We start from the raw sequence: 21768 nt of genomic DNA, 5'->3' as shown, positions 1-21768 counted from the left end.
TATTTCTCATTCTAATAATAGTAATAATTGAAACAAAAAAAAAATGTAAATAGAGTAAAGTAATAATAACAATGGTCATGGTTATAATAATAATATTGCTAATGATATTGAGAATATTTTGACCAAAAAATTGTGTGCCTACATAGATTTATATGCATACATCTCTATATATCATCCACATGTACGCATATATATCCATATTATACAGCTTTATATATACATTGTACATGTGCTCCCACACATATACATATAATAAATCATACCGGTTATCATAGATGCCACCGGGCTTATGAAGAAGAACCTGAAGTCCTACCAAACTAATATTCCTGGTGAACCAAGTGCAAAAGAAATCCAGACAATTGCACTTAAGGGAACAGCGAGGATACTAAAAAGAGCTCTCGGTTGGTTTCAATAAAAAGCGGGGCAATGTAGGCAGCTGGTTTGGCTGCCCAATACCCAGCATTACAATCTTCAAAAAAAGAAAAAAAAAAAAAAAAAAGTATAGAGCTGGACATAACTTTAGAAACACACTTTTATCAGATGTTTTTCTTCCTGTTGAACTCCGTTATGCTTACTGAAGGGATATTTCAAACAATGAAAAACTTGTTTATTTATCAAATGAACAAAATCCATAGAATTGAGAACCGGTTACATTTACATAGCAATTATGTAAAATTTAACAAGAAAGGGCTGGACAAAACTTTAGAAACTAATAAAAAAAAGAAAAGGTTTTCAAAATAAAATTGACACAAATTTACTCTAAAAGTGTGTTGCTCCTTCATTGTTAATTAGAACTTCACCAATTCTGTCTTTCTTACTGGAAACTAGACTTGCAAGGCAATCCATGGGCATGCTCCTCCATGCATCAAATATTGCCTTAGTTAAATGGAATCGTATTGTTTTCTATTTTTGTAAACAATTCTTAGTAGATATCCTCACAAATTTTCGATGGCATTCAAGTTGCAAAACTGGGATCTCTTCATCCTCAAAGAACTTGCTAGTCCAGTGAGCAGTGTGGGTTGGGGCATCATCTTGCTGATAAACCAGTTTTCTCCACATGAATTTTCTCCTTCATATTTTTAGAGATGCATTTCACATCATGTTCCTGTATCCAAATGCATTCATTCTACCCTTGACCACCTGTAAGTTCATAGTTGCTGCTGCTGATATCGCTCCCCAAACCAATTACTCCTCCACCTCTGCTGGAAAACGACTCTTGGATAATTTTTGGATTATGCCAATAATATTGAAGACCATCTGGACCGTCTAAGTAAAATTGTTTTTCATCTGAGAACAAAATTGCTCCATTCACTGTCCTACGTTTGGTACCTCTTCGCGAATGAGTCTGGCTTCTTTGTGGCATTTAAACAGTCTTGGTTTCTGTTTCCGCTTCATTTTTTTCATTCCGCTTCTATTAAAAAATCTCCTGTTCTTGCTGACGCGGTGCATTCATTTTCATCTTTAATTTTCGAGCTGGATATGCCTTTATTAGCTTTCATGATCCATAGAATTCTTCCACCCATTGCTGAACTTGTACTTTTGGGGCGATTGCCTGAATTTTTCTTACTATAATCATTTGGGTTGCTCAGGAACAAGTGTGCTGCCTTTGTAGACCTTACAATTTTTTCAGCTATTACATGAATCGTCAACTTCTAGTCTTGATAAGCAAGAATCTTCCCACACTCAGATTCTGATAATTTTTTACGTTTGCCCATCACAAAAATAAGAATAACTGGTTTGTATTATAGAGTTGTTAGGGATCCAGCTATATATATATTGGGTGAGTTGACAGACTTGAGGGGGGCTCGTGAGCAACAGCAATCCGTGTTGTGCGCATAGAAGTTTCTAAACTGCCCCCTGGCAGCGTCCTACCTCTTTTGCAAATAACAGGGAAGATAACCCCATTGTACTTCCGGCTGAGTCAAAGGGACATAACTGGCTTCTAGAAGAGGACGTAATTATACATAAAAAATCGTTCCACCATTTATACGTATAGTATTGACACACACACACACACTTAAGTGTAGACTTTACTATTAGACTGGTTAAAACCCTTATTAATATTATTTTTATTTCTACATAAAAAAAAAATTATAAAGTCCTGAGAAAATCAACAATCATAAGAACTTAGATTTCAATAAAATTCACCAATGTTTCTAAAGTATTAACTAATGAAACTTTAGAAAATTTCCTTCATTATTGTGGTCTCCTAGTAAGAGCATATGCAGAAGTATTCCTGAATCTGAAATACCGAAAAGTTTTCTGAATATTAAAAAAAAAAAAAATGTCCGTTTTTATGTTTCTTAAGTTTTGTCCAGCACTGTATATATGCATACACACACACACATGTACACATATATTTACACATACACACATATACGTGCATATATATGTCTACATGTGTATATGCACATGCGCATACACACACATATATACATATATATAAACCATTATACATCAATATACATAAGCATATAAGGCAGCACAAAGACATACACACTAAGGTTCTGTAGATTGTCTAAAAAAAAAGGATCTCTTCACTATGATCAGGAGAGAATGATAATGGCCGCTCAAGATCAACACTTGATGACCAATGCTTTTAAAAAGATGAGTGGTCTCAGCAATAACAATAAGTGCAGGTTCTGCCACACAGAAGTAGAGTGTGAGCCACCTGACATCCAGTTATAAAGTCCTGTTGGGGGACGGCTATTATACAATGCGACACAACGGAGTGTGTAAATATCTCCACTGGAAAATCTGTAAAAAACTGAATATCTCATGTAGTAGCAAATCCTGGGAACATGTTTACCGGCAAGAACAGTTGGAAATAAGTCATACACCATCCACCATGACTACGAAATACCAACAGCTAAATACCTAGAAAATGGGGCTATTAAACCTGACAGTGATATGGGACAAGGAGAAAGTGGCAACCCTAGTTGAAGTAAGCGTCCCTAATGATGCTGGCCTTAACAGAGCACAGAGGAAGAAAATAACAAAATACCAAGGACTTATGTACGACACGAAAAGAAACTGGAATCTTAAGAAGTTGCTGGAATCCATATTAAATAGAGAAATAGTCAACCACTTCAGCAGAAATAACCTTCTTACTGATACAGAATAAAATACAGCGTAAAGATGGAGTACTGTTGCCAAATCTGAGGTGGAGTTTCTAATGTTTTGTAGCGGGAACAAGACATTCCTATAACAGGGACGATGAGACATTTATATTGATTACACACAGTTCAAATTAATGATAAGAGCTTGATATAAAGAGAGACAGTTCGTTTAACACATAGGATGTGAATTCATTACTGAAGGAAGGTTCTGCCACACAGAAGTAGAGTGTGAGCCACCTGACATCCAGTTATAAAGTCCTGTTGGGGGACGGCTATTATGCGACACAATGGAGTGTGTAAATATCTCCACTGGAAAATGTGTAAAGACCTGAATATCCCATGTAGTAGCAAATCCTGGGAACATGTTTACCAGAAATAACAGTTGGAAATAAGTGACACCAAAAAGAAAGTCTGCCATTGTCAATTTTTGAAAAATCACAAATTTAAGCTTTAAGTGCGGACTTTCTTTTTGGCACCACTGTAAATAATAAAAATAATATTAGTAAGGGTTTTAACCAGTCTAATAGTAAAGTCTACACTTAAGTGTGTGTGTGTGTGTCAATAGTATACATATAAATGGTGGAATGATTCCAATATTTTTCCCGATTCTGATATAATTTCCAATTCTGATTCTTGATAAATCTACAAATATTTAACTATAAAATTTATTTTTATTCCCAGTTACCATAAAAACATGTTAAATGTGCAGGTATTTTCTCAAGCATAAAAACACCTTTGTGCGGGTGATTTATATATTTTTGCTTCGTTGGTAGTTTAAAATAAATAGTTATTTTGTTATTACTACTAGCAGTGGAAAACTTTGTTTTAAACAAAATAAAAAAAAGATAATGGAAGGAATCGTTTTTGGTATCAGAAAACAGGAACACATTTTTTCGGTTTCAATACCCCAAAAGTTTCGATTTTTCCTATTCCCGATTCTGATTCCGATTAATCGTCCCAACACTAATATATATACCAGCAGGCCGCCTGACATTGTCCTGCATAAATATGATATTTTCATTGATGCAGATTTTGTATTTATCATTATATTGTATTCGACCGAATATATGTATTAATTATTTAAAAAGTTGGAAAAAAAAAAATGACTTGTGCGCCACCACCGAGAATCAAAACCAAAATTTTTAGCTTACGATTTATTTTTTCCTTTGATGTTGATGCCTGGGCTATGAAGACATGTTTGCTGAAAGGCTAAAAATTAAAACATGAACCAATAGCTATTATGTTACGCATGCATATTCGTAATGCCGTTGTTCGACCTTGACCTAGCAAATTTCTTTTTTTTTTTTTAAATTTTCACTCCTTTGCACCAGTTTTTCCTGGATAAAACCCAAATATAAGGTTTTGCATTGGTTCGAATATCCAATATATTAAGTTTCATATTTGTAGACCAAAAACTGATAGGTTTTGGTAGGTAAAATTTTTAAAACACACACACATATATATATACACACACGCATACATAAATATATATAGAAAGAGGTTTGTGTTTACTATAACCTTTTTACGCAAATATTACACAAGTATAAATTATGTAGAATATTTGCATGAATATAATTACACATAATAGATAAAGATGATCATCAGATAAGAACACTGAAAAAACTAATAGGGAATTAATTAAAATGAATGTTTAAAAGAATATGCAAATTAGTTAAATGTTTTGCAGATGAATGCAATTCCACAACTCATATATAACAAAGTTGTATTTTCTTTTTAAATAAATTGAAAAAGGGTTTTTAATATGAATATCAATACTAAAAAAAAGATATATGTTAAATAATATAATCTGAGTATCATGGTTAACAGGAAAAAAAATAGAGTAAAACAAGTAATAATAATTATAATCATCATCCAATGTCTTCTCTTATTTCCCTTGATCAGGAGTCTGACGTTTTCTGGCTGTCTGTAATCTCTCTAAGCTTTTGATGGTCTTGAAGATTCTGTTCAACTGTCATTATTTAAGATCTTTGTTGGTTTACATCCAAGTTTTTGGGTGGGAGGGCGGAGGATAGCATCCAACTTTCTTCCACCTCAAGGATTCTGAATTCTTTATTTTTATTTATTTATTTTTTTTATTTATTTATTTATTTATTTTTTTTTTTTTAAGTCGCTGTTCTCAACGTGGCCAACTTAACGTAACCAACTGATTGTCATGAGTTTATCAAGATTTAGTGTATTCTCATTCAGTTTGCACCAGGTTGCATCAACATATACCAGACGAGATTTTAACCTCAACAATCAGTTTGGTAGAAACTAGGTAATTTCTGTGTCCTCTGTCGGGCTGAAACATTAGTTCTAGCTTGTACCTAGGAGGCCCATCCTTCCAGATGTTGTCTCCTGTCCTTTGGTTGGAGTAAAGTTTAATATTTATTGTCGGGGGGGGGGGCCTGACTGAGGAATGCCAATGGGATTGTTGAGACAATTTTAAATGTACCAAAGTGTTCCTCCTTTAGAGGCGCTGGCTTGACTCTCCTCACCTTTTGATCTTGTGTCACATCTTACTGTAGTGGGAGGGAAGTAAATGCCAGCTTTGGTATATTCAGTATTAAAGATAGTAAAGCTTTGCTTAAGAAACAAAACATTTGATGAACAGAGTAATTTAGCAACTGCAAGATTGATCTAGCAAGTTCCATAAGATTTTTCTTTTGTTTCTCTTTATACCAAAAACAGATTCCATTCTATTTTTTGTAGGTGATATATGAAAAATAATTAAGAATTTTTTTTTCTTTATTTAAATACCAAAAATGTCATTGAAATTTGATAATTTATGATAGGTGATTTAAAAAAATGTCTTAATGTTTATTATTATTATTAGAGTAATCACCACATTTCGATGCTCTTATCATAGATTGGGAAAGTGGGAAGATGAGCAACTCGCTGACACTGCTTCTGGGTGTGTGTGTGTGTGTGTGTGTGTGTGTGTGTGTGTGTGAGAGAGAGAACTGTTGCTCATCTCAATTAAAAATCAGTATTATTTCAGTAGTCTAAAATAGATATCTATTATGTCCTAATAAAGTTTGCTTCAGTGCAACTTCCCTGGTGTAAGACTGAGCTATTGTTGAATAAAAATATTATATAATTGAAATATATAAAAGAAATAAACACATGAGATATGTATATATAATTTTATGTTTATTGCTTTTCTGGTTTAATTTCAATCATGGTGTTGTGCACTGATGGCTATCTTTGGGACTTTTGTGTTGAAAAATTCTAGATATAGTGCAAGGATGCAGTTTTTTTTTCTCTGACCTTAACATGCATCAATTTAGTCTGCTTCTTAGCAACAGGACATCATTCTATGTGTCCATTCTCCCTTTATCTGCGCTCTCTGAACTTTCTCTCTCTCTCCCTCCCTCAGCGCTCTCTGGACTTTCTCTATCTCTCTCTGCGCTCTCTGGACTTTCTCTATCTCTCTCTGCGCTCTCTGGACTTTCTCTATCTCTCTCTGCGCTCTCTGGACTTTCTCTATCTCTCTCTGCGCTCTCTGGACTTTCTCTATCTCTCTCTGCGCTCTCTGGACTTTCTCTATCTCTCTCTGCGCTCTCTGGACTGTCTCTCTCTCTCTCTCTCTCTCTGCACTCTCTGGACTTTCTCTATCTCCCTCTCTCTCTGCGCTCTCTGGACTTTCTCTATCTCCCTCTCTCTCTGCGCTCTCTGGACTTTCTCTATCTCCTTCTCTCTCTGCGATCTCTGGACTTTCTCTATCTCTCTCTCTCTCTCTGCGCTCTCTGGACTTTCTCTATTTCTCTCTCTCTCTGCGCTCTCTGGACTTTCTCTCTCTCTCTCTCTCTCTCTCTCTCTCTCTCTGCGCTCTCTGGACTTTCTCTATCTCTCTCTCTCTCTCTCTCTCTCTCTCTGCGCTCTCTGGACTTTCTCTATCTCCTTCTCTTTCTCTGCGCTCTCTGGACTTTCTCTATCTTTCTCTGCGCTCTCTGGACTTTCTCTATCTCCTTCTCTCTCTGCGCTCTCTGGACTTTCTCTATCTCCTTCTCTCTCTCTGCGCTCTCTGGACTTTCTCTATCTCCTTCTCTCTCTCTGCGCTTTCTCTATCTCCTTCTCTCTCTCTGCGCTCTCTGGACTTTCTCTATCTCTCTCTCTCTCTGCGCTCTCTGGACTTTCTCTATCTCTCTCTCTCTCTGCGCTCTCTGGACTTTCTCTATCTCTCTCTCTCTGCGCTCTCTGGACTTTCTCTATCTCTCTCTGCGCTCTCTGGACTTTCTCTATCTCTCTCTGCGCTCTCTGGACTTTCTCTCTCTCTGCGCTCTCTGGACTTTCTCTCTCTCTGCGCTCTCTGGACTTTCTCTCTCTCTGCGCTCTCTGGACTTTCTCTCTCTCTGCGCTCTCTGGACTTTCTCTCTCTCTGCGCTCTCTGGACTTTCTCTCTCTCTGCGCTCTCTGGACTTTCTCTCTCTCTGCGCTCTCTGGACTTTCTCTCTCTCTGCGCTCTCTGGACTTTCTCTCTCTCTGCGCTCTCTGGACTTTCTCTCTCTCTGCGCTCTCTGGACTTTCTCTCTCTCTGCGCTCTCTGGACTTTCTCTCTCTCTGCGCTCTCTGGACTTTCTCTCTCTCTGCGCTCTCTGGACTTTCTCTCTCTCTGCGCTCTCTGGACTTCCTCTCTCTCTGCGCTCTCTGGACTTTCTCTCTCTCTGCGCTCTCTGGACTTTCTCTCTCTCTGCGCTCTCTGGACTTTCTCTCTCTCTGCGCTCTCTGGACTTTCTCTCTCTCTGCGCTCTCTGGACTTTCTCTCTCTCTGCGCTCTCTGGACTTTCTCTCTCTCTGCGCTCTCTGGACTTTCTCTCTCTCTGCGCTCTCTGGACTTTCTCTCTCTCTGCGCTCTCTGGACTTTCTCTCTCTCTGCGCTCTCTGGACTTTCTCTCTCTCTGCGCTCTCTGGACTTTCTCTCTCTCTGCGCTCTCTGGACTTTCTCTCTCTCTGCGCTCTCTGGACTTTCTCTCTCTCTGCGCTCTCTGGACTTTCTCTCTCTCTGCGCTCTCTGGACTTTCTCTCTCTCTGCGCTCTCTGGACTTTCTCTCTCTCTGCGCTCTCTGGACTTTCTCTCTCTCTGCGCTCTCTGGACTTTCTCTCTCTCTGCGCTCTCTGGACTTTCTCTCTCTCTGCGTTCTCTGGACTTTCTCTCTCTCTCTCTCTCTCTGCGCTCTCTGGACTTTTTCTTTCTCTCTCTCTCTGCGCTCTCTGGACTTTTTCTTTCTCTCTCTCTCTGCGCTCTCTGGACTTTCTCTCTCTCTCTCTCTGAGCTCTCTGGACTTTCTCTCTCTCTCTCTGAGCTCTCTGGACTTTCTCTATCTCTCTCTCTCTGAGCTCTCTGGACTTTCTCTATCTCTCTCTCTCTGAGCTCTCTGGACTTTCTCTATCTCTCTCTCTCTGAGCTCTCTGGACTTTCTCTATCTCTCTCTCTCTCTGCGCTCTCTGGACATTCTCTATCTCTCTCTCTCTCTCTCTCTCTCTCTGCGCTCTCTGGACTTTCTCTAAATCTCTCTCTCTCTCTCTCTCTCTCTCTCTGCGCTCTCTGGACTTTCTCTATCTCTCTGTCTCTCTGCGCTCTCTGGACTTTCTCTATCTCTCTCTCTCTCTGCGCTCTCTGGACTTTCTCTATCTCTCTCTCTCTCTCTCTCTCTCTCTCTCTCTGCGCTCTCTGGACTTTCTCTATCTCTCTCTCTCTCTCTCTCTCTGCGCTCTCTGGACTTTCTCTATCTCTCTCTCTCTCTCTCTCTCTCTCTGCGCTCTCTGGACTTTCTCTATCTCTCTCTCTCTCTCTGCGCTCTCTGGACTTTCTCTATCTCTCTCTCTATCTCTCTCTCTCTCTGAGCTCTCTGGACTTTCTCTATCTCTCTCTCTCTCTGAGCTCTCTGGACTTTCTCTATCTCTCTCTCTCTGCGCTCTCTGGACATTCTCTATCTCTCTCTCTCTCTCTCTCTCTCTCTCTCTCTCTCTCTCTCTGCGCTCTCTGGACTTTCTCTATCTCTCTCTCTCTCTCTCTCTCTCTCTCTCTCTCTCTGCGCTCTCTGGACTTTCTCTATCTATCTCTCTCTCTGCGCTCTCTGGACTTTCTCTATCTCTCTCTCTCTCTCTCTCTCTCTCTCTGCGCTCTCTGGACTTTTTCTATCTCTCTCTCTCTCTCTCTGCGCTCTCTGGACTTTCTCTCTCTCTCTCTCTCTCTCTCTCTCTCTCTCTGCGTTCTCTGGACTTTCTCTCCCTCTCTCTCTCTCTGCGCTCTCTGGACTTTCTCTCCCTCTCTCTCTCTGCGCTCTCTGGACTTTCTCTCCCTCTCTCTCTCTGCGCTCTCTGGACTTTCTCTCCCTCTCTGTCTCTGCGCTCTCTGGACTTTCTCTCCCTCTCTCTCTCTGCGCTCTCTGGACTTTCTCTCCCTCTCTCTCTCTCTCTCTCTGCGCTCTCTGGACTTTCTCTCCCTCTCTCTCTCTGCGCTCTCTGGACTTTCTCTCCCTCTCTCTCTGCGCTCTCTGGACTTTCTCTCCCTCTCTCTCTCTGCGCTTTCTGGACTTTCTCTCCCTCTCTCTCTCTCTGCGCTCTCTGGACTTTCTCTCCCTCTCTCTCTCTGCGCTCTCTGGACTTTCTCTCCCTCTCTCTCTCTTCACTCTCTGGACTTTCTCTCCCTCTCTCTCTCTGCGCTCTCTGGACTTTCTCTCCCTCTCTCTCTCTGGACTCTCTGTCCTTCTCTCTCTCTGGACTCTCTGTCCTTCTCTCTCTCTGGACTCTCTGTCCTTCTCTCTCTCTGGACTCTCTGTCCCTCTCTCTCTCTGGACTCTCTGTCCCTCTCTCTCTCTGGACTCTCTGTCCTTCTCTCTCTCTGGACTCTGTCCTTCTCTCTCTCTGGACTCTCTGTCCTTCTCTCTCTCTGGACTCTCTGTCCTTCTCTCTCTCTGGACTCTCTGTCCTTCTCTCTCTCTGGACTCTCTGTCCTTCTCTCTCTCTGGACTCTCTGTCCTTCTCTCTCTCTGGACTCTCTGTCCTTCTCTCTCTCTGGACTCTCTGTCCTTCTCTCTCTCTGGACTCTCTGTCCTTCTCTCTCTCTGGACTCTCTGTCCTTCTCTCTCTCTGGACTCTCTGTCCTTCTCTCTCTCTGGACTCTCTGTCCTTCTCTCTCTCTGGACTCTCTGTCCTTCTCTCTCTCTGGACTCTCTGTCCTTCTCTCTCTCTGGACTCTCTGTCCTTCTCTCTCTCTGGACTCTCTGTCCTTCTCTCTCTCTGGACTCTCTGTCCTTCTCTCTCTCTGGACTCTCTGTCCTTCTCTCTCTCTGGACTCTCTGTCCTTCTCTCTCTCTGGACTCTCTGTCCTTCTCTCTCTCTGGACTCTCTGTCCTTCTCTCTCTCTGGACTCTCTGTCCTTCTCTCTGTGCTCACTGGTCTCTCTGTCCCTCTCTCTGCGCTCACTGGACTTTCTCTCCCTCTCTATGCGCTCTGGATTTTATCTTTCTCTCTCTCTCTCTCTCTCTCTCTCTCTCTCTCTCTCTCTCTCTCTCTCTCTCTCTCTCTCTGGACTTTGGAATCATTTTGCTTTTTCGATCATCTTTGCAAAAATATTTAGATGGCTCTTCTGATATTTATACTAAAATAATGAATTACAAAATGTTATGTAAAACAGATCTTGATAACATTTTTTTAATTTATTTTTAAGTAATAATTGAAGGCTTTTTGTTTAATAATATGGCTTTTTCGATTCTATTATTTGACCTAGATGTTTTTTGTTTTACCATTTGGATGTTTGAAATAGAATTTTGGAAGTTAAGTTTATTCATTGTTGATAAAATTAATAATCGAATTCTTATAATATGATGCTTTTATTTTAATCTATTTATAAAATCCTTGGATATAAATAGCCTTCAAAATTTTAAGTCTCTCTCTTCGTGAGGATTTGCTAAAAATTATAAAGACAGAAATGATTTACTATTCAATTCTTTAAATAGTACCAAATTCCTTTTGGTTCTGAGTATGATGACCTTACAAGACATTCAGTGGTGAGACCCAATTTGGGGACTATGGGGAATGTGGAGTTGCCTCTTAGTTATCATTATTATCAGGTCTAATTTGGTTTGGGAGTGGTAATACCAGTTAGAGCATCTGGTGCTACCAGATCAGACCATCTAAAGATCTGGGCTTCCTGACCAAAAATGTGCCAATCATTGATATTATTGTTTTATTTACATTTCCCTTTGCAAAATTCAATTGTTCTGTGAAGTAAAAAAAAATAAAAAGAATTTTCTTCTACAAAACAATCAAACAAAATGCCATGAATAAATACTTGAAAATATAAAGAACTTGGAACGTAAAGATTTTTCCGAAATTACAGGATTTTGCATTATATAACCTAAATAGAGTTGATATGTTGTCAAACAAAAAACAACCAACTATCTAAATTCCTTCCAAATTTCTAAGAGTTATGAAGTAACTTTTTTTCTTTTTTTTTTTTTTTTTTTTTGCACTTATTAACAAAATATTAAAATGACTGACTTGTTCATGTAAAAAAAAAAACAAATTGCATTCTTATTTTATGTTAAAATATTTTTTTGAAATTTAGTTTTAAGTCTGTTTTGGGAAATTTATGCTTTCAATAAATGTTTGAGTAATAGTAAATTAAAACAAACATCATAATAAAGGTGAGGAATATGCATACACACGCAAAGTGGTTGCATAATTTTATTAATGTAGAGGTTTTTTTTTTATCAAAGAAATTCCGTTTACTCTTTAAACCTATATTTGAATATACTTAATGTAAGGTTGTACTTGTGAAAAGTATTGGCACTTTCATATTTTTTGATGTAATGTCTTCTAAAACAGTACCATATAATAAATTTAGAACAGTTAAGCCAGCAAGGTCAATTGACAAGGAAAGACGGTGGAGAACCTGGAAGCAAGTGATTAGGATGGATTTGAGATAAAGATTTGGCTAGTGGTAGCTTAGTTTGGAAATCAGTTGAGGGTATGTGTTGCATGGAAAGAAATATGAGAATGATATAATGAATGTGCAAGACAAACTTAAATCTGGTGATCTTAGAGGAATATTAAGTCTGGGCAGTATAGGAAGACTGCTTTTGTTACATTGTAAGAATGGATGAGTTTTAGTTTAACATCATAGGAATAAACAAATAAAACAAAATAAATCCGACCTTTTTCTATTTTAGCAAAAGGCATTTATTCTCATCACTTTCCAAACAATGCCTGCTTCTTATTTTTTTTTTTTCTAACTGTTCATTTCGTCTGTCATGAGATTAACAGAACCCAGCCGTCTTGACACCAGTTTAAAAGTCTCTTGCCGCCATTATGAGGCCATACATCCATCATGTGTTTTTCTTTCTCAACTCAACCACATGCCGGCCATAGCCAGCCATTTTTCGTCTTCAACTTTACACGTCCCTCTTTTTTAGTCCACACTTTTCTTCCCTCCAACCATATGCTATTCTTTTTTTCTTTTTCTTGTCATGCAAGCCTATGCACACTTTCTAATTTGCATATGTGCTTTTTCGGCTACTGCTGCTAATATCTTCACAAGACAGCTATCCTACAGCTCCTGCTGATATTTTTCCACATGCTCAGTTATACTTGGGTGAGTAGAATAGTTTAGGGACCAATGACAGTTGTCAGTGGAAGGCTAAGGAAACTGTGGAAGGAAATGGTAATGATGTATTTGAGAGAAAAGGGGGATAAATAAAAATAAACACCTGGCCAGGGATTAGGTTAGTTTAGAAGTCAATTTCTAAAAGCCATCCAACACATGTCAGTATGTAAAACGGACGTTAAACTGATGATGATTGTTTATGAAATTGTAAAAGCTGCATAAAGGAGTTCAAATATTGTAAGAAATCTTGAGTAAGTCTGCTTTCTTAAAATATTTCAAAAGATTATATATATATATATATATAAGTTAAGGCTACTTTTTAGAATGTATAATTAACTTCCTATATTTTCTTTTTTAATCTCCTGTAACTGAAGAGCAACTGATAAAAAGCAAGAAATTGATAGAAAGACAACGATAACATAAGTAAGTTTAATTCATGGTAGCTTCCAAAGAATATTTAATTCATAATGTCTGCTGTTCTTTCAATGTACATTATATTTTTGTAATAAATACCTCCAAGAAAGATTTTTTGTGTGTTAATAAAAGAACTCTTGCTAAGATGTAAAACAATTTGGCTTGATTACAAGATTTACGATGGCCAACATGATTTTAATTCAAGTGTCTATCTACAAAGAATTGGCACACACACACACACACTTCTTTCTTTTTTGTTTATAATCTTACAAAAGAATTGGCTTCTTGAACTGAGATATAACACACTCTAGAGTCTGTTACCCATGGCTGATTCTAGTATCTGAAGAAATTATGAAAACACAGAACGTTTAGGACACTGCACTTAGTATGGAAATTAATTGAAAGGTTTCAATTGACAAGAGTACCCAGGATCGGAGTTGATTTATGGTGAGATCCTCTCTGCATAAGTTGCATAAGTGTGTCATTGTTCATTTGGGGACCTGGACAACAACCATTCAGGACGATTTGGCTAGGCTTTAAGGTTCACAGATGGTCACCCTTCGATGGTGATTGGTTAACCATCTTGTGCAACTGTGCTCAGAATCCCCGAACATGGACCGGCATGATTCTGGATGTATAGGTTAATAAAAGAAATAGCTGGCTCAACTTGGCCAAGGTGAACACAGCTGCAAAAACAATCGAGGAGATAAATTTCACCATGTTGGTTTTGGAAATCTTAGCATTACAAACATTGGATCAATTCTGCAAACGTTCAAGTTTTTTTTTTGAGAATGTGTGTTGTTTACTTTTTAGCAGATTCCCGCCTTTTTTTTTTATCCAGAAACTTTCTCTAATAGTATCTTCCCTCGATCTGCTAGATTTTGGAATTCCCTCCCTCTTTGCTGCTTCCCTGACTGTACAAACCTGCAGAAGTGTAAATGTAGTGTGAACAGGAATTTTGCTGCTCAACTCCCCATGGTCTTCTGTTAGGCACGATCTCAATTAGTAGCTCCTTAGATCCAAGTGGCAATATGCTTTGCTTGGGATGAAAAAAAGATGGCTGATTTCCATTTAAATCAATACTCTCATAGTATCTCTGCTTTAGTAAACAAAATCTTTTTTTTTTTTTTTTTTTCAAAGTTAATTTTTACCGAATCATTAGTTCCTTACCTCCTTTTTGTCACTATTTGGTTGTATTTTAGTTCTTTTCTCCCTTTCCTTCCTTCTCTCTCTTTTTTTTTATCCTGGCTTTTTTTTTTTTTTTTTTTTTTTTAACTGCCCACTAATTGGCAGTTAGATTATTTTGGTTCATCAAAGAATGGTTTACTGTCTCTTGCACACTTGCACTTCATGTTTTTTTACTTTTGTTGTTTAATTTGTTGTTTCCTCTCTCTCTCTCTCTCTCTCTCTCTCTCTCTTAGTACATGTTTACACACGCGTTAACACGTAGGCACTCGGGACCCAACACATTGTCGCAGAGTATGTCACAAGGAACAGAATAATAACTCTACTCACCTTTACCTGTTGTAACAACGATATTTATTTCTGGGTACTTTCCCAAAGAAAATGTGGTCGTGCTCCTTTTCTCTGACCTCTGTCCTCTCAAACATGGTTGTCTGTGCACAAGTTTTTTTTGGGGGGGGGGTATAGTCATTTTCTTTTTCGTTACTATGACGTCACTTCACATACGGCTCAGCATTTGCATACGAGCGTCCACGCTCTGTTACATCTCTCTCCATGCACACATGAGGGTGGGAGGGGGGTATCAGGTTGACAAATTCGTCTCAGTTTCACCTTTTTTGCTATTGGCTACTCACTTTTGTTTTTGCAAGTTTCCCAGTTATACAAAGGTAGTCGACTGTAGATGATAGTGGTCTATATAAATAATACTTTAAATATTTTGAACCTTAATCATAAAAACTCTGTGGACCGTCTGAGCGTCCTTGCTTGCATCTTGTGTGTGTGTGTTGCATCGTGTGTGTGTGTGTGTGTGTGTGTGTGTGTGTACACACACACACACACACACACACACACACACACACAAGATGCAAGCAAGGACGCTCAGACGGTCCACAGAATTTTATAATTAACATTCAAAATATTTAAGGTATTTGTATGGACCACTATCATCTACAGTCGACTACCTTTGTATAACTTATCAGTGGATAATTATATTTTAAAAATATATATGCCGCTCCCTATTTAGGGGGTACCAAATTGGTCAAAGTGAAAATTATTCCCAACTCGCATTTAGGTAAATATGCATTTTCGTATAAATAATTGAATTCATCCAAAAAGTATCGCTAACAAAAATAAGTAAAAACACAGAGATAAGATGCTTGCCATAAAGAAAAGTCAGATTAAACGTTAATTAAATATTAACTAATAATACATAAGTGTTTAAATACAATACTTATCTAATAGCTAAATGTTTTGGTGTCGATACTGTCACCCAAGTCATATTTTTTTTTTTTTTTTTTTAACTTTTGAAATCACTATTATATATTTGTTACAATATAATAATCGATAGAGAATTGGCTATTTAATGATAAATATGAAATCTGCATAAATTACCATATCATATTTAAGTATATTTTACGACCGGGCAACGCCAAGTGGCATCCTAGTCATGGAATAAATTTTGCCATTTGCACTTTTCATTTCTATTTTTATTTCTATTTTTTTTTTTCTATAATTTGAAACATTTTTATTTGGATTATTCAGATTCCTTGTTTTATCATGGATTTTATTTTCACAACGTATCAGCCAATCTTCAGTTGCATTTTGTTAAGCTCTGAATTTCTAGTTGAATTCTTTATTCAATCCTTGAGGAGTAGTTTATTCTTGTTCCATCAACAATGTCTGGATAAAAAGCCTTAATAACTCACAATTGTATTTTTAGTATTATCTGTACTGAGCAATGAACTTCTAACCTCCAGAAGACTGTCATTTACAATTATAATTTAGCACTTTTATCCATTGAACCAATGGACAGTGTGGATAAAAGTGCCAAGTAATAATCAGTTCTAAGTGACAGTCTCTGAATAGTGTTGCAACCCCCACTTTCCTCCTTTTTGCATAGAATTACATTAAACTAAATATAGCCTACATCACGAATCCTTATATGTAGCAAATTGTTTCAAAATTCATAATTATCAATTGATTTGTTTAGGTATGAGTCCTATGCGTAGAAATATAAACATATGCGCATACTTCACATTATATAAAGAGGGGTACATATTACTATAAAAATATACTTTGGGCAAGTAAACTATTCAGAATTGTTATACTGCTACCATTGAGAGCTATTTTTGTATGGGGTACTATTCAAATACAGAAAAACTATTTAAATAATATATTATTTTGTGTATGTGGCACAGACAAAAGATAAAAGTAGACAAAAGGAAAAACAAATTAAACATGGAAATAAATCGTCTAAAACGAAAGCTTTACTAGTTTCATTCATTGATGAAACCGGTAAACCTCTCTTTTTTATTCCTGTATTTTGTTTGTTTTTCTTTTTTTTTTTTTTTCCACATCCTGTGTTCACAGCATTTCATGTTATTTTAGATATTTTATCCATATATATGGCAATTAAGCTACAAAGTATTTTCTGTGTAACTTGATTGTCGTATATATTTTTATTATTAGCTAGCTTTGCTCCCGTATTGAGCACTGTTTGAATAAATACTTATAACGATATGTAAAATATTTTTTATAAAATTTGCTGTGGATACATGAAATAAAATATATATAATGAAACGGTATAAACAGTAGATAAAAAAATTAATTTCTATTGAGCTTAAATTTTGAAAGTTTGACTACAAATAATAAAGATAAATCTTTGTTTATATAATTTTTTTTTTCTAAATTTTTATTGCTTTATTTTCTTTTTTAAAGGTCAATGGCCTTGACCTCCGGTGGGCTACCCATGAGGAGGCAGCCGCAGCTCTTAAAGGAGCTGGAGATACAGTGGAAATTGTTGCTCAATATAAACCAGAAGGTAAGATGGTACTTTTTCTTGGCATTACTCTGATCATAGAATTGGTTTGTTATCATCCTATTTGAGAAGAATATTACATTTTATGTAGTGCCCCCCCCCCAAAAAAAAAACAAAAAAAAACCAAAACACCCACGAGAGCTATATAACTACTGGGGACTTTTGAATTAAATTAGAGACTTCAACTCCTGATTTTTCCTCATGAGAGCTTTTCTGTGATTTGATACGTCCACAAATCAACGGAGATTTGAAATAAGGGTTTTTTTTTATCATCTAGGTGATCTGCCCCCTCACAGTCTGTCATCTGCATAATTAGTATTTAATAACTTTAGATCAAATTCAATGCAAATCTGAAATATTTGAATTTGTAAGTCAGAAGTTGTCTGCATATGATTCCCTCTAAAACTTCTTTAAAATACTCTAAAACTGAAGATTGTGGGTGTGTTTGGGAGAGGGGCTATTTATTAATTGATGTCTAATACCACTCAAATCTGAATGTGAAGTTTTAAAAAGTAATATCCAGGACCAATTTTTTTTTTTTTTTTTTTTTTTTTTTTTTTTTTTTGATACCTTACCATAAATTTTTAGTGAAATTTTGAATGCCATGGTATGCAATCGTTCCCCTAACCCAACTGAGATAAAATGAAAAACGAATGAAGTTTAACAAACAAAAACTTTGAAATTCTGGGATGACTCATTGTAATTATACCAGGTAATAATCTGACTCATCTTCTCAGCCTTGCAATTTTCATGTTCACAATTCCATCTTCCTCAGGTGTATTGTTCATCCAGTTGCACCCTCACCCATTACAGCGTTACGCATATACACTCTTTCACTCCTCATTTTAGATCTGGGTGCCAAAGATTTTTTCCAGACAGAAGCAATCTAGTAATCAACCTGGAAAAAGAAAAAAAAGAAGTCCTCTTCATTTTCTTGGTTATACTAATTTCTTCAACATTATCTGGAAAAACAATATATTGTAGTTTGTTATGGATGACCTTGGATTTTTTTTTTTTTTTTACTGATGTATTTTATATTACACCTACAGATTTTTTTTTTTTTTTTTTGTATATATGCGTTTCTTACATATGAACGAGAATACCCATCCCAGGATAAGTAAAATTATTTCCCAGAGCAGAACAGTTTTGCACTACTCTTCTGTCATTTTACAAAGATTAAAATTAAGATATGAAATGCTGCTAAACCTTATGTTTAAAAATCCTTATTCCAATTTTGACCGAAATCCATTACATGATTTTGCTTCTAGAACATGTCTACAATTAGTTTTAGCTGTAAGGATCTAAAGAAATCGAAATTCTTGCGTAGCTGTTATCTAATAACTATGGATAAAATTTGATGCAAATCTGAAATATTTGAATTTTAAACTGGGAAGGTGTGCCGATATGATTCCCCCTAAAAACCTTTTCAAATACAAAAATGGTGGTGGGGGAGAGATATTGATGTTTAATACAACCCAAATCTTACTGAATTTTATTTCCTTTGCATGAAACTACATTAAACTAAATATATCCCACATTACCCACCCTTATACCTAGCACTTGTATTCTTAAATCCACAATGATTGGCTAATTAGTTTATGCATGAAACCTATCCATACAAATGTTAATACGCACACACACACACACACATATATATATATATATAAAAACGGTAAAATGTGTGTGAGCATTTTATGTATGTCTCGAAGAGGCTTTTTTTGCCGACGCTCCCGAGGGGGGGGGGTTACTATCGCTTAGAACTGTTTATATACCCCCTAGATAATAATATCTAGGATTTGGGAACGCGGGTCACCTCTAGATTTATTTACGTTGATTTTTACAAAATTATTGCTATTTCAGGCCGTCTTGTGTTCATTCAGCTTTTACTAATTCAAAACTAAGGCTCTGTTCCCGGCATTTGCACCAGGAAACGTCCAGAAGCAATCAGCTTTGATCAATGTGGGGCCAAACACCTTATATCAGACAATTGCTATTCAATCTAGACAATGGGGAGCTGGTTTCCCCCTCCCCAACATCTTGGGGGAAAACCAGTCAAAGTTGGGTAAACAAACCCAAAAGCTGCCCCGCAGCAAAAATTAACTGCGCGACTTCTATTTGACCTCATTAATGAGGTCAAATAGAAGCAGCAGAGTTAACTTTTATTGCGGCCACGTGTCAATTCTGTTTTTAATACTTAAATAAATAAATTCAAACGTGTTTCCGTTAGTATTTAGCGGTGGCCCAATAATGGTTAACGTCGCATGATTTTTTTTTTTTTACACTTTAATTTCCAACTTTGCCTCAAGGGTTCGGATTCGATCCTCATACTTACCAAAACTTTTTTTTTTTCACCCCCCCCCCCTTCCGGAGTTTTGATTTACCCAAAACCACACACCTCCAAACACCCGGGCAACGCCAGGTACCCCCCGCTAGTACTTTCATAAATTAGAGTCCATTTTCTGTAGGCTGTTTTTGAACCCAGTCAACAATGGGTGCTTTTGCTAGTATTATATAAAGCTGAACGTCTGTGTGTGTGTGTCTGGTCACGAATAGGCTCCTATATAGTTGACTGTTATAGAAAACTGATCACATATAATGATAGAAGATGTATCGAGAAACAGGAATGGGTATGTTTGATCTGGCATAATGATGATTCATTAAAATTGTGGGGTCTGCGTTCGCACCTGGTCCACAAAGTATGGCAATAAAAGATTTAAAATTTAAAAAAAAAAACGTTTACAAGTGTTTTTGATATAGATGTACATAATACTTTGATAATAAATGTTTTAACTTAAATAGGGATGGTATGATGAAATTGTGGGGTCTGCGTTCGCGCCTGGCCTCCGTAGAATGGAAATAGGCACAAACTTTAATAAAGACTTTTCATATCTATCTGCGTAAGTATACTTTGATAATTATGTTTCAGTTTGAAGAAATATGGTATAATAAAATTATGGGGTGTTCGTGCCTAACCTCCATAGAATGGAAATATGTCACAAAGTTTAACAAGGTTTTTTAATATAGATCCACAGAATATTGTGATAAGTGTTTCAGTGTGAACAGATATTGTATAATAAATTATGGGGTTTATCTATTTTATTTTTACTTTCATCATATTTTGCTTTGGTTTTGATACCCCCAAATTCGAAGCTATCTCTTTACAACCCTTCCTTTTCATAACCTATCATACTTTCATAAATCAAAGTCCATTTTCTGTAGGCTGTTTTTGAACCCAGTCAACGACGGATACTTTGCTAGTATGTATATATATATATATATATGCGCCTTAGTTATATAAAATAACTAGTTTTTATTCTCTCTATATACACGTTTGTTAAGATTTTTTTTTCCCTACATGTTAAACCACGTTATGGTTTGATTTAAAGAATATAGCTATTTTTAGATTCAGCACCAGACCTTTATATTACTCTCCAAAGCTGTATCGTATTTATTTTAATAGTGCGGTATACATCCTTGGTGGGTTAAGCCAGTTTCCTCCTTCGCCTGCACAATATCTCTGACCATAGCCGCCCACACACAGCGATTCTGCTTGAGTTTCACTAAGATTGCAAGCCAACCTCTGTTCTATCATCGGAGAATGGAGACGGACAACATGCAAGCCGGGGAGTTTTCCAATGTCTTCTGGGGTGGTAGTTGTCCAGGTTTTCAGTTACCCACCAATACGTTTGCATCAATTGGGTAGTGGAAGCAGGGGGTGTAATGTTTAATATTCACAACTTTTACTGTTGTTTTCATTGTATGGAAATCAATCCGGAATAACTGGAAGAAAGAAAACAACCCTGGAATTTAAAAAAATATGCATCTTTTTTATTAATAAAATTGCGTGATTATTTGTGTGTGTATGTGCTTGTTTTTCGCCTTTCACACATTAATTTTTATTTATTTTTAATTTGTGTTTCTGAATTTTTGAGATGAGGATTAATAATTTGGAATTTTTGGACTACTGTTCTCATCTTGAGTATTATCCTCACAACATTTCTGCCAATTTAACCTCCAATCTTCTTCAGGTGTATCTTGCTAAACTCTAAAATCTTTCTATCAAACTTGTGAATCTACATGGTAATTTGGACAGAACCCTTTATTTAATCCATGGGAGTAGCATGCGCTCATTTCGTCAGCCATGACCAGGTAGAAGTCTTAAGTAATTTGCAATTGTATTCTTAATTTCGCTTGAAGTGAGGATTGAATCTTCAGAAGAGTGTCACTTAAAATTAAAGCCTAGTACTTTATCCGTTACGCCATGAGTTCTTGTGTCCATGGATTAAATAAAGTGTTCCATTCCAAATTTAGTGCAGATTCCCAAATAAATAGAAAGATCCCAGAGTTCGATAAGATACACCTGAAGAAGTTTGAAGGTTACATCAGCTGAAACGTTATTAATAATAATAATAAAAATGAGAACAGTAGTCTGAATAATCAAAGTAATACGAACTAGTGGGACCTATGGAAATTCCACAGCGGACTCTTTCATATGTAATATATTGATGTTGGCATTCTATGGATATTCAGCGTAAATGGAGACACCCTGATATTATTGTAGCTCTTTTGTTAAAATTTCAGAAGTATTTATCTAAGCTAGCAGGGATGCCCAGCGTAGCCTG

General features: G+C 36.8%; 1 protein-coding gene across 23 annotated transcripts in view; it reads left to right on the top strand.

The window, feature by feature from the left end:
- LOC145287959 (disks large homolog 1-like) overlaps positions 1–21768 on the top strand; it is a 909452-nt gene that overhangs the window by 796456 nt on the left and 91228 nt on the right. For all 23 annotated transcript variants that reach the window (XM_080135923.1, XM_080135919.1, XM_080135921.1 and 20 more), the window contains one exon: positions 17047–17149. In XM_080135923.1, the coding sequence (XP_079992049.1) occupies positions 17047–17149 (103 nt within the window). The remainder of the gene's footprint in view (positions 1–17046; positions 17150–21768) is intronic.

The sequence above is a fragment of the Euprymna scolopes genome, chromosome 11 (genome assembly GCF_053919585.1).
Source record: "Euprymna scolopes isolate OS-2025 chromosome 11, ASM5391958v1, whole genome shotgun sequence".
NCBI classification, from domain to species: Eukaryota; Metazoa; Mollusca; class Cephalopoda; order Sepiida; family Sepiolidae; genus Euprymna; species Euprymna scolopes.
Note: the sequence above shows the minus strand (reverse complement) of the source record. Positions and strands in the feature narration are given on the sequence as shown.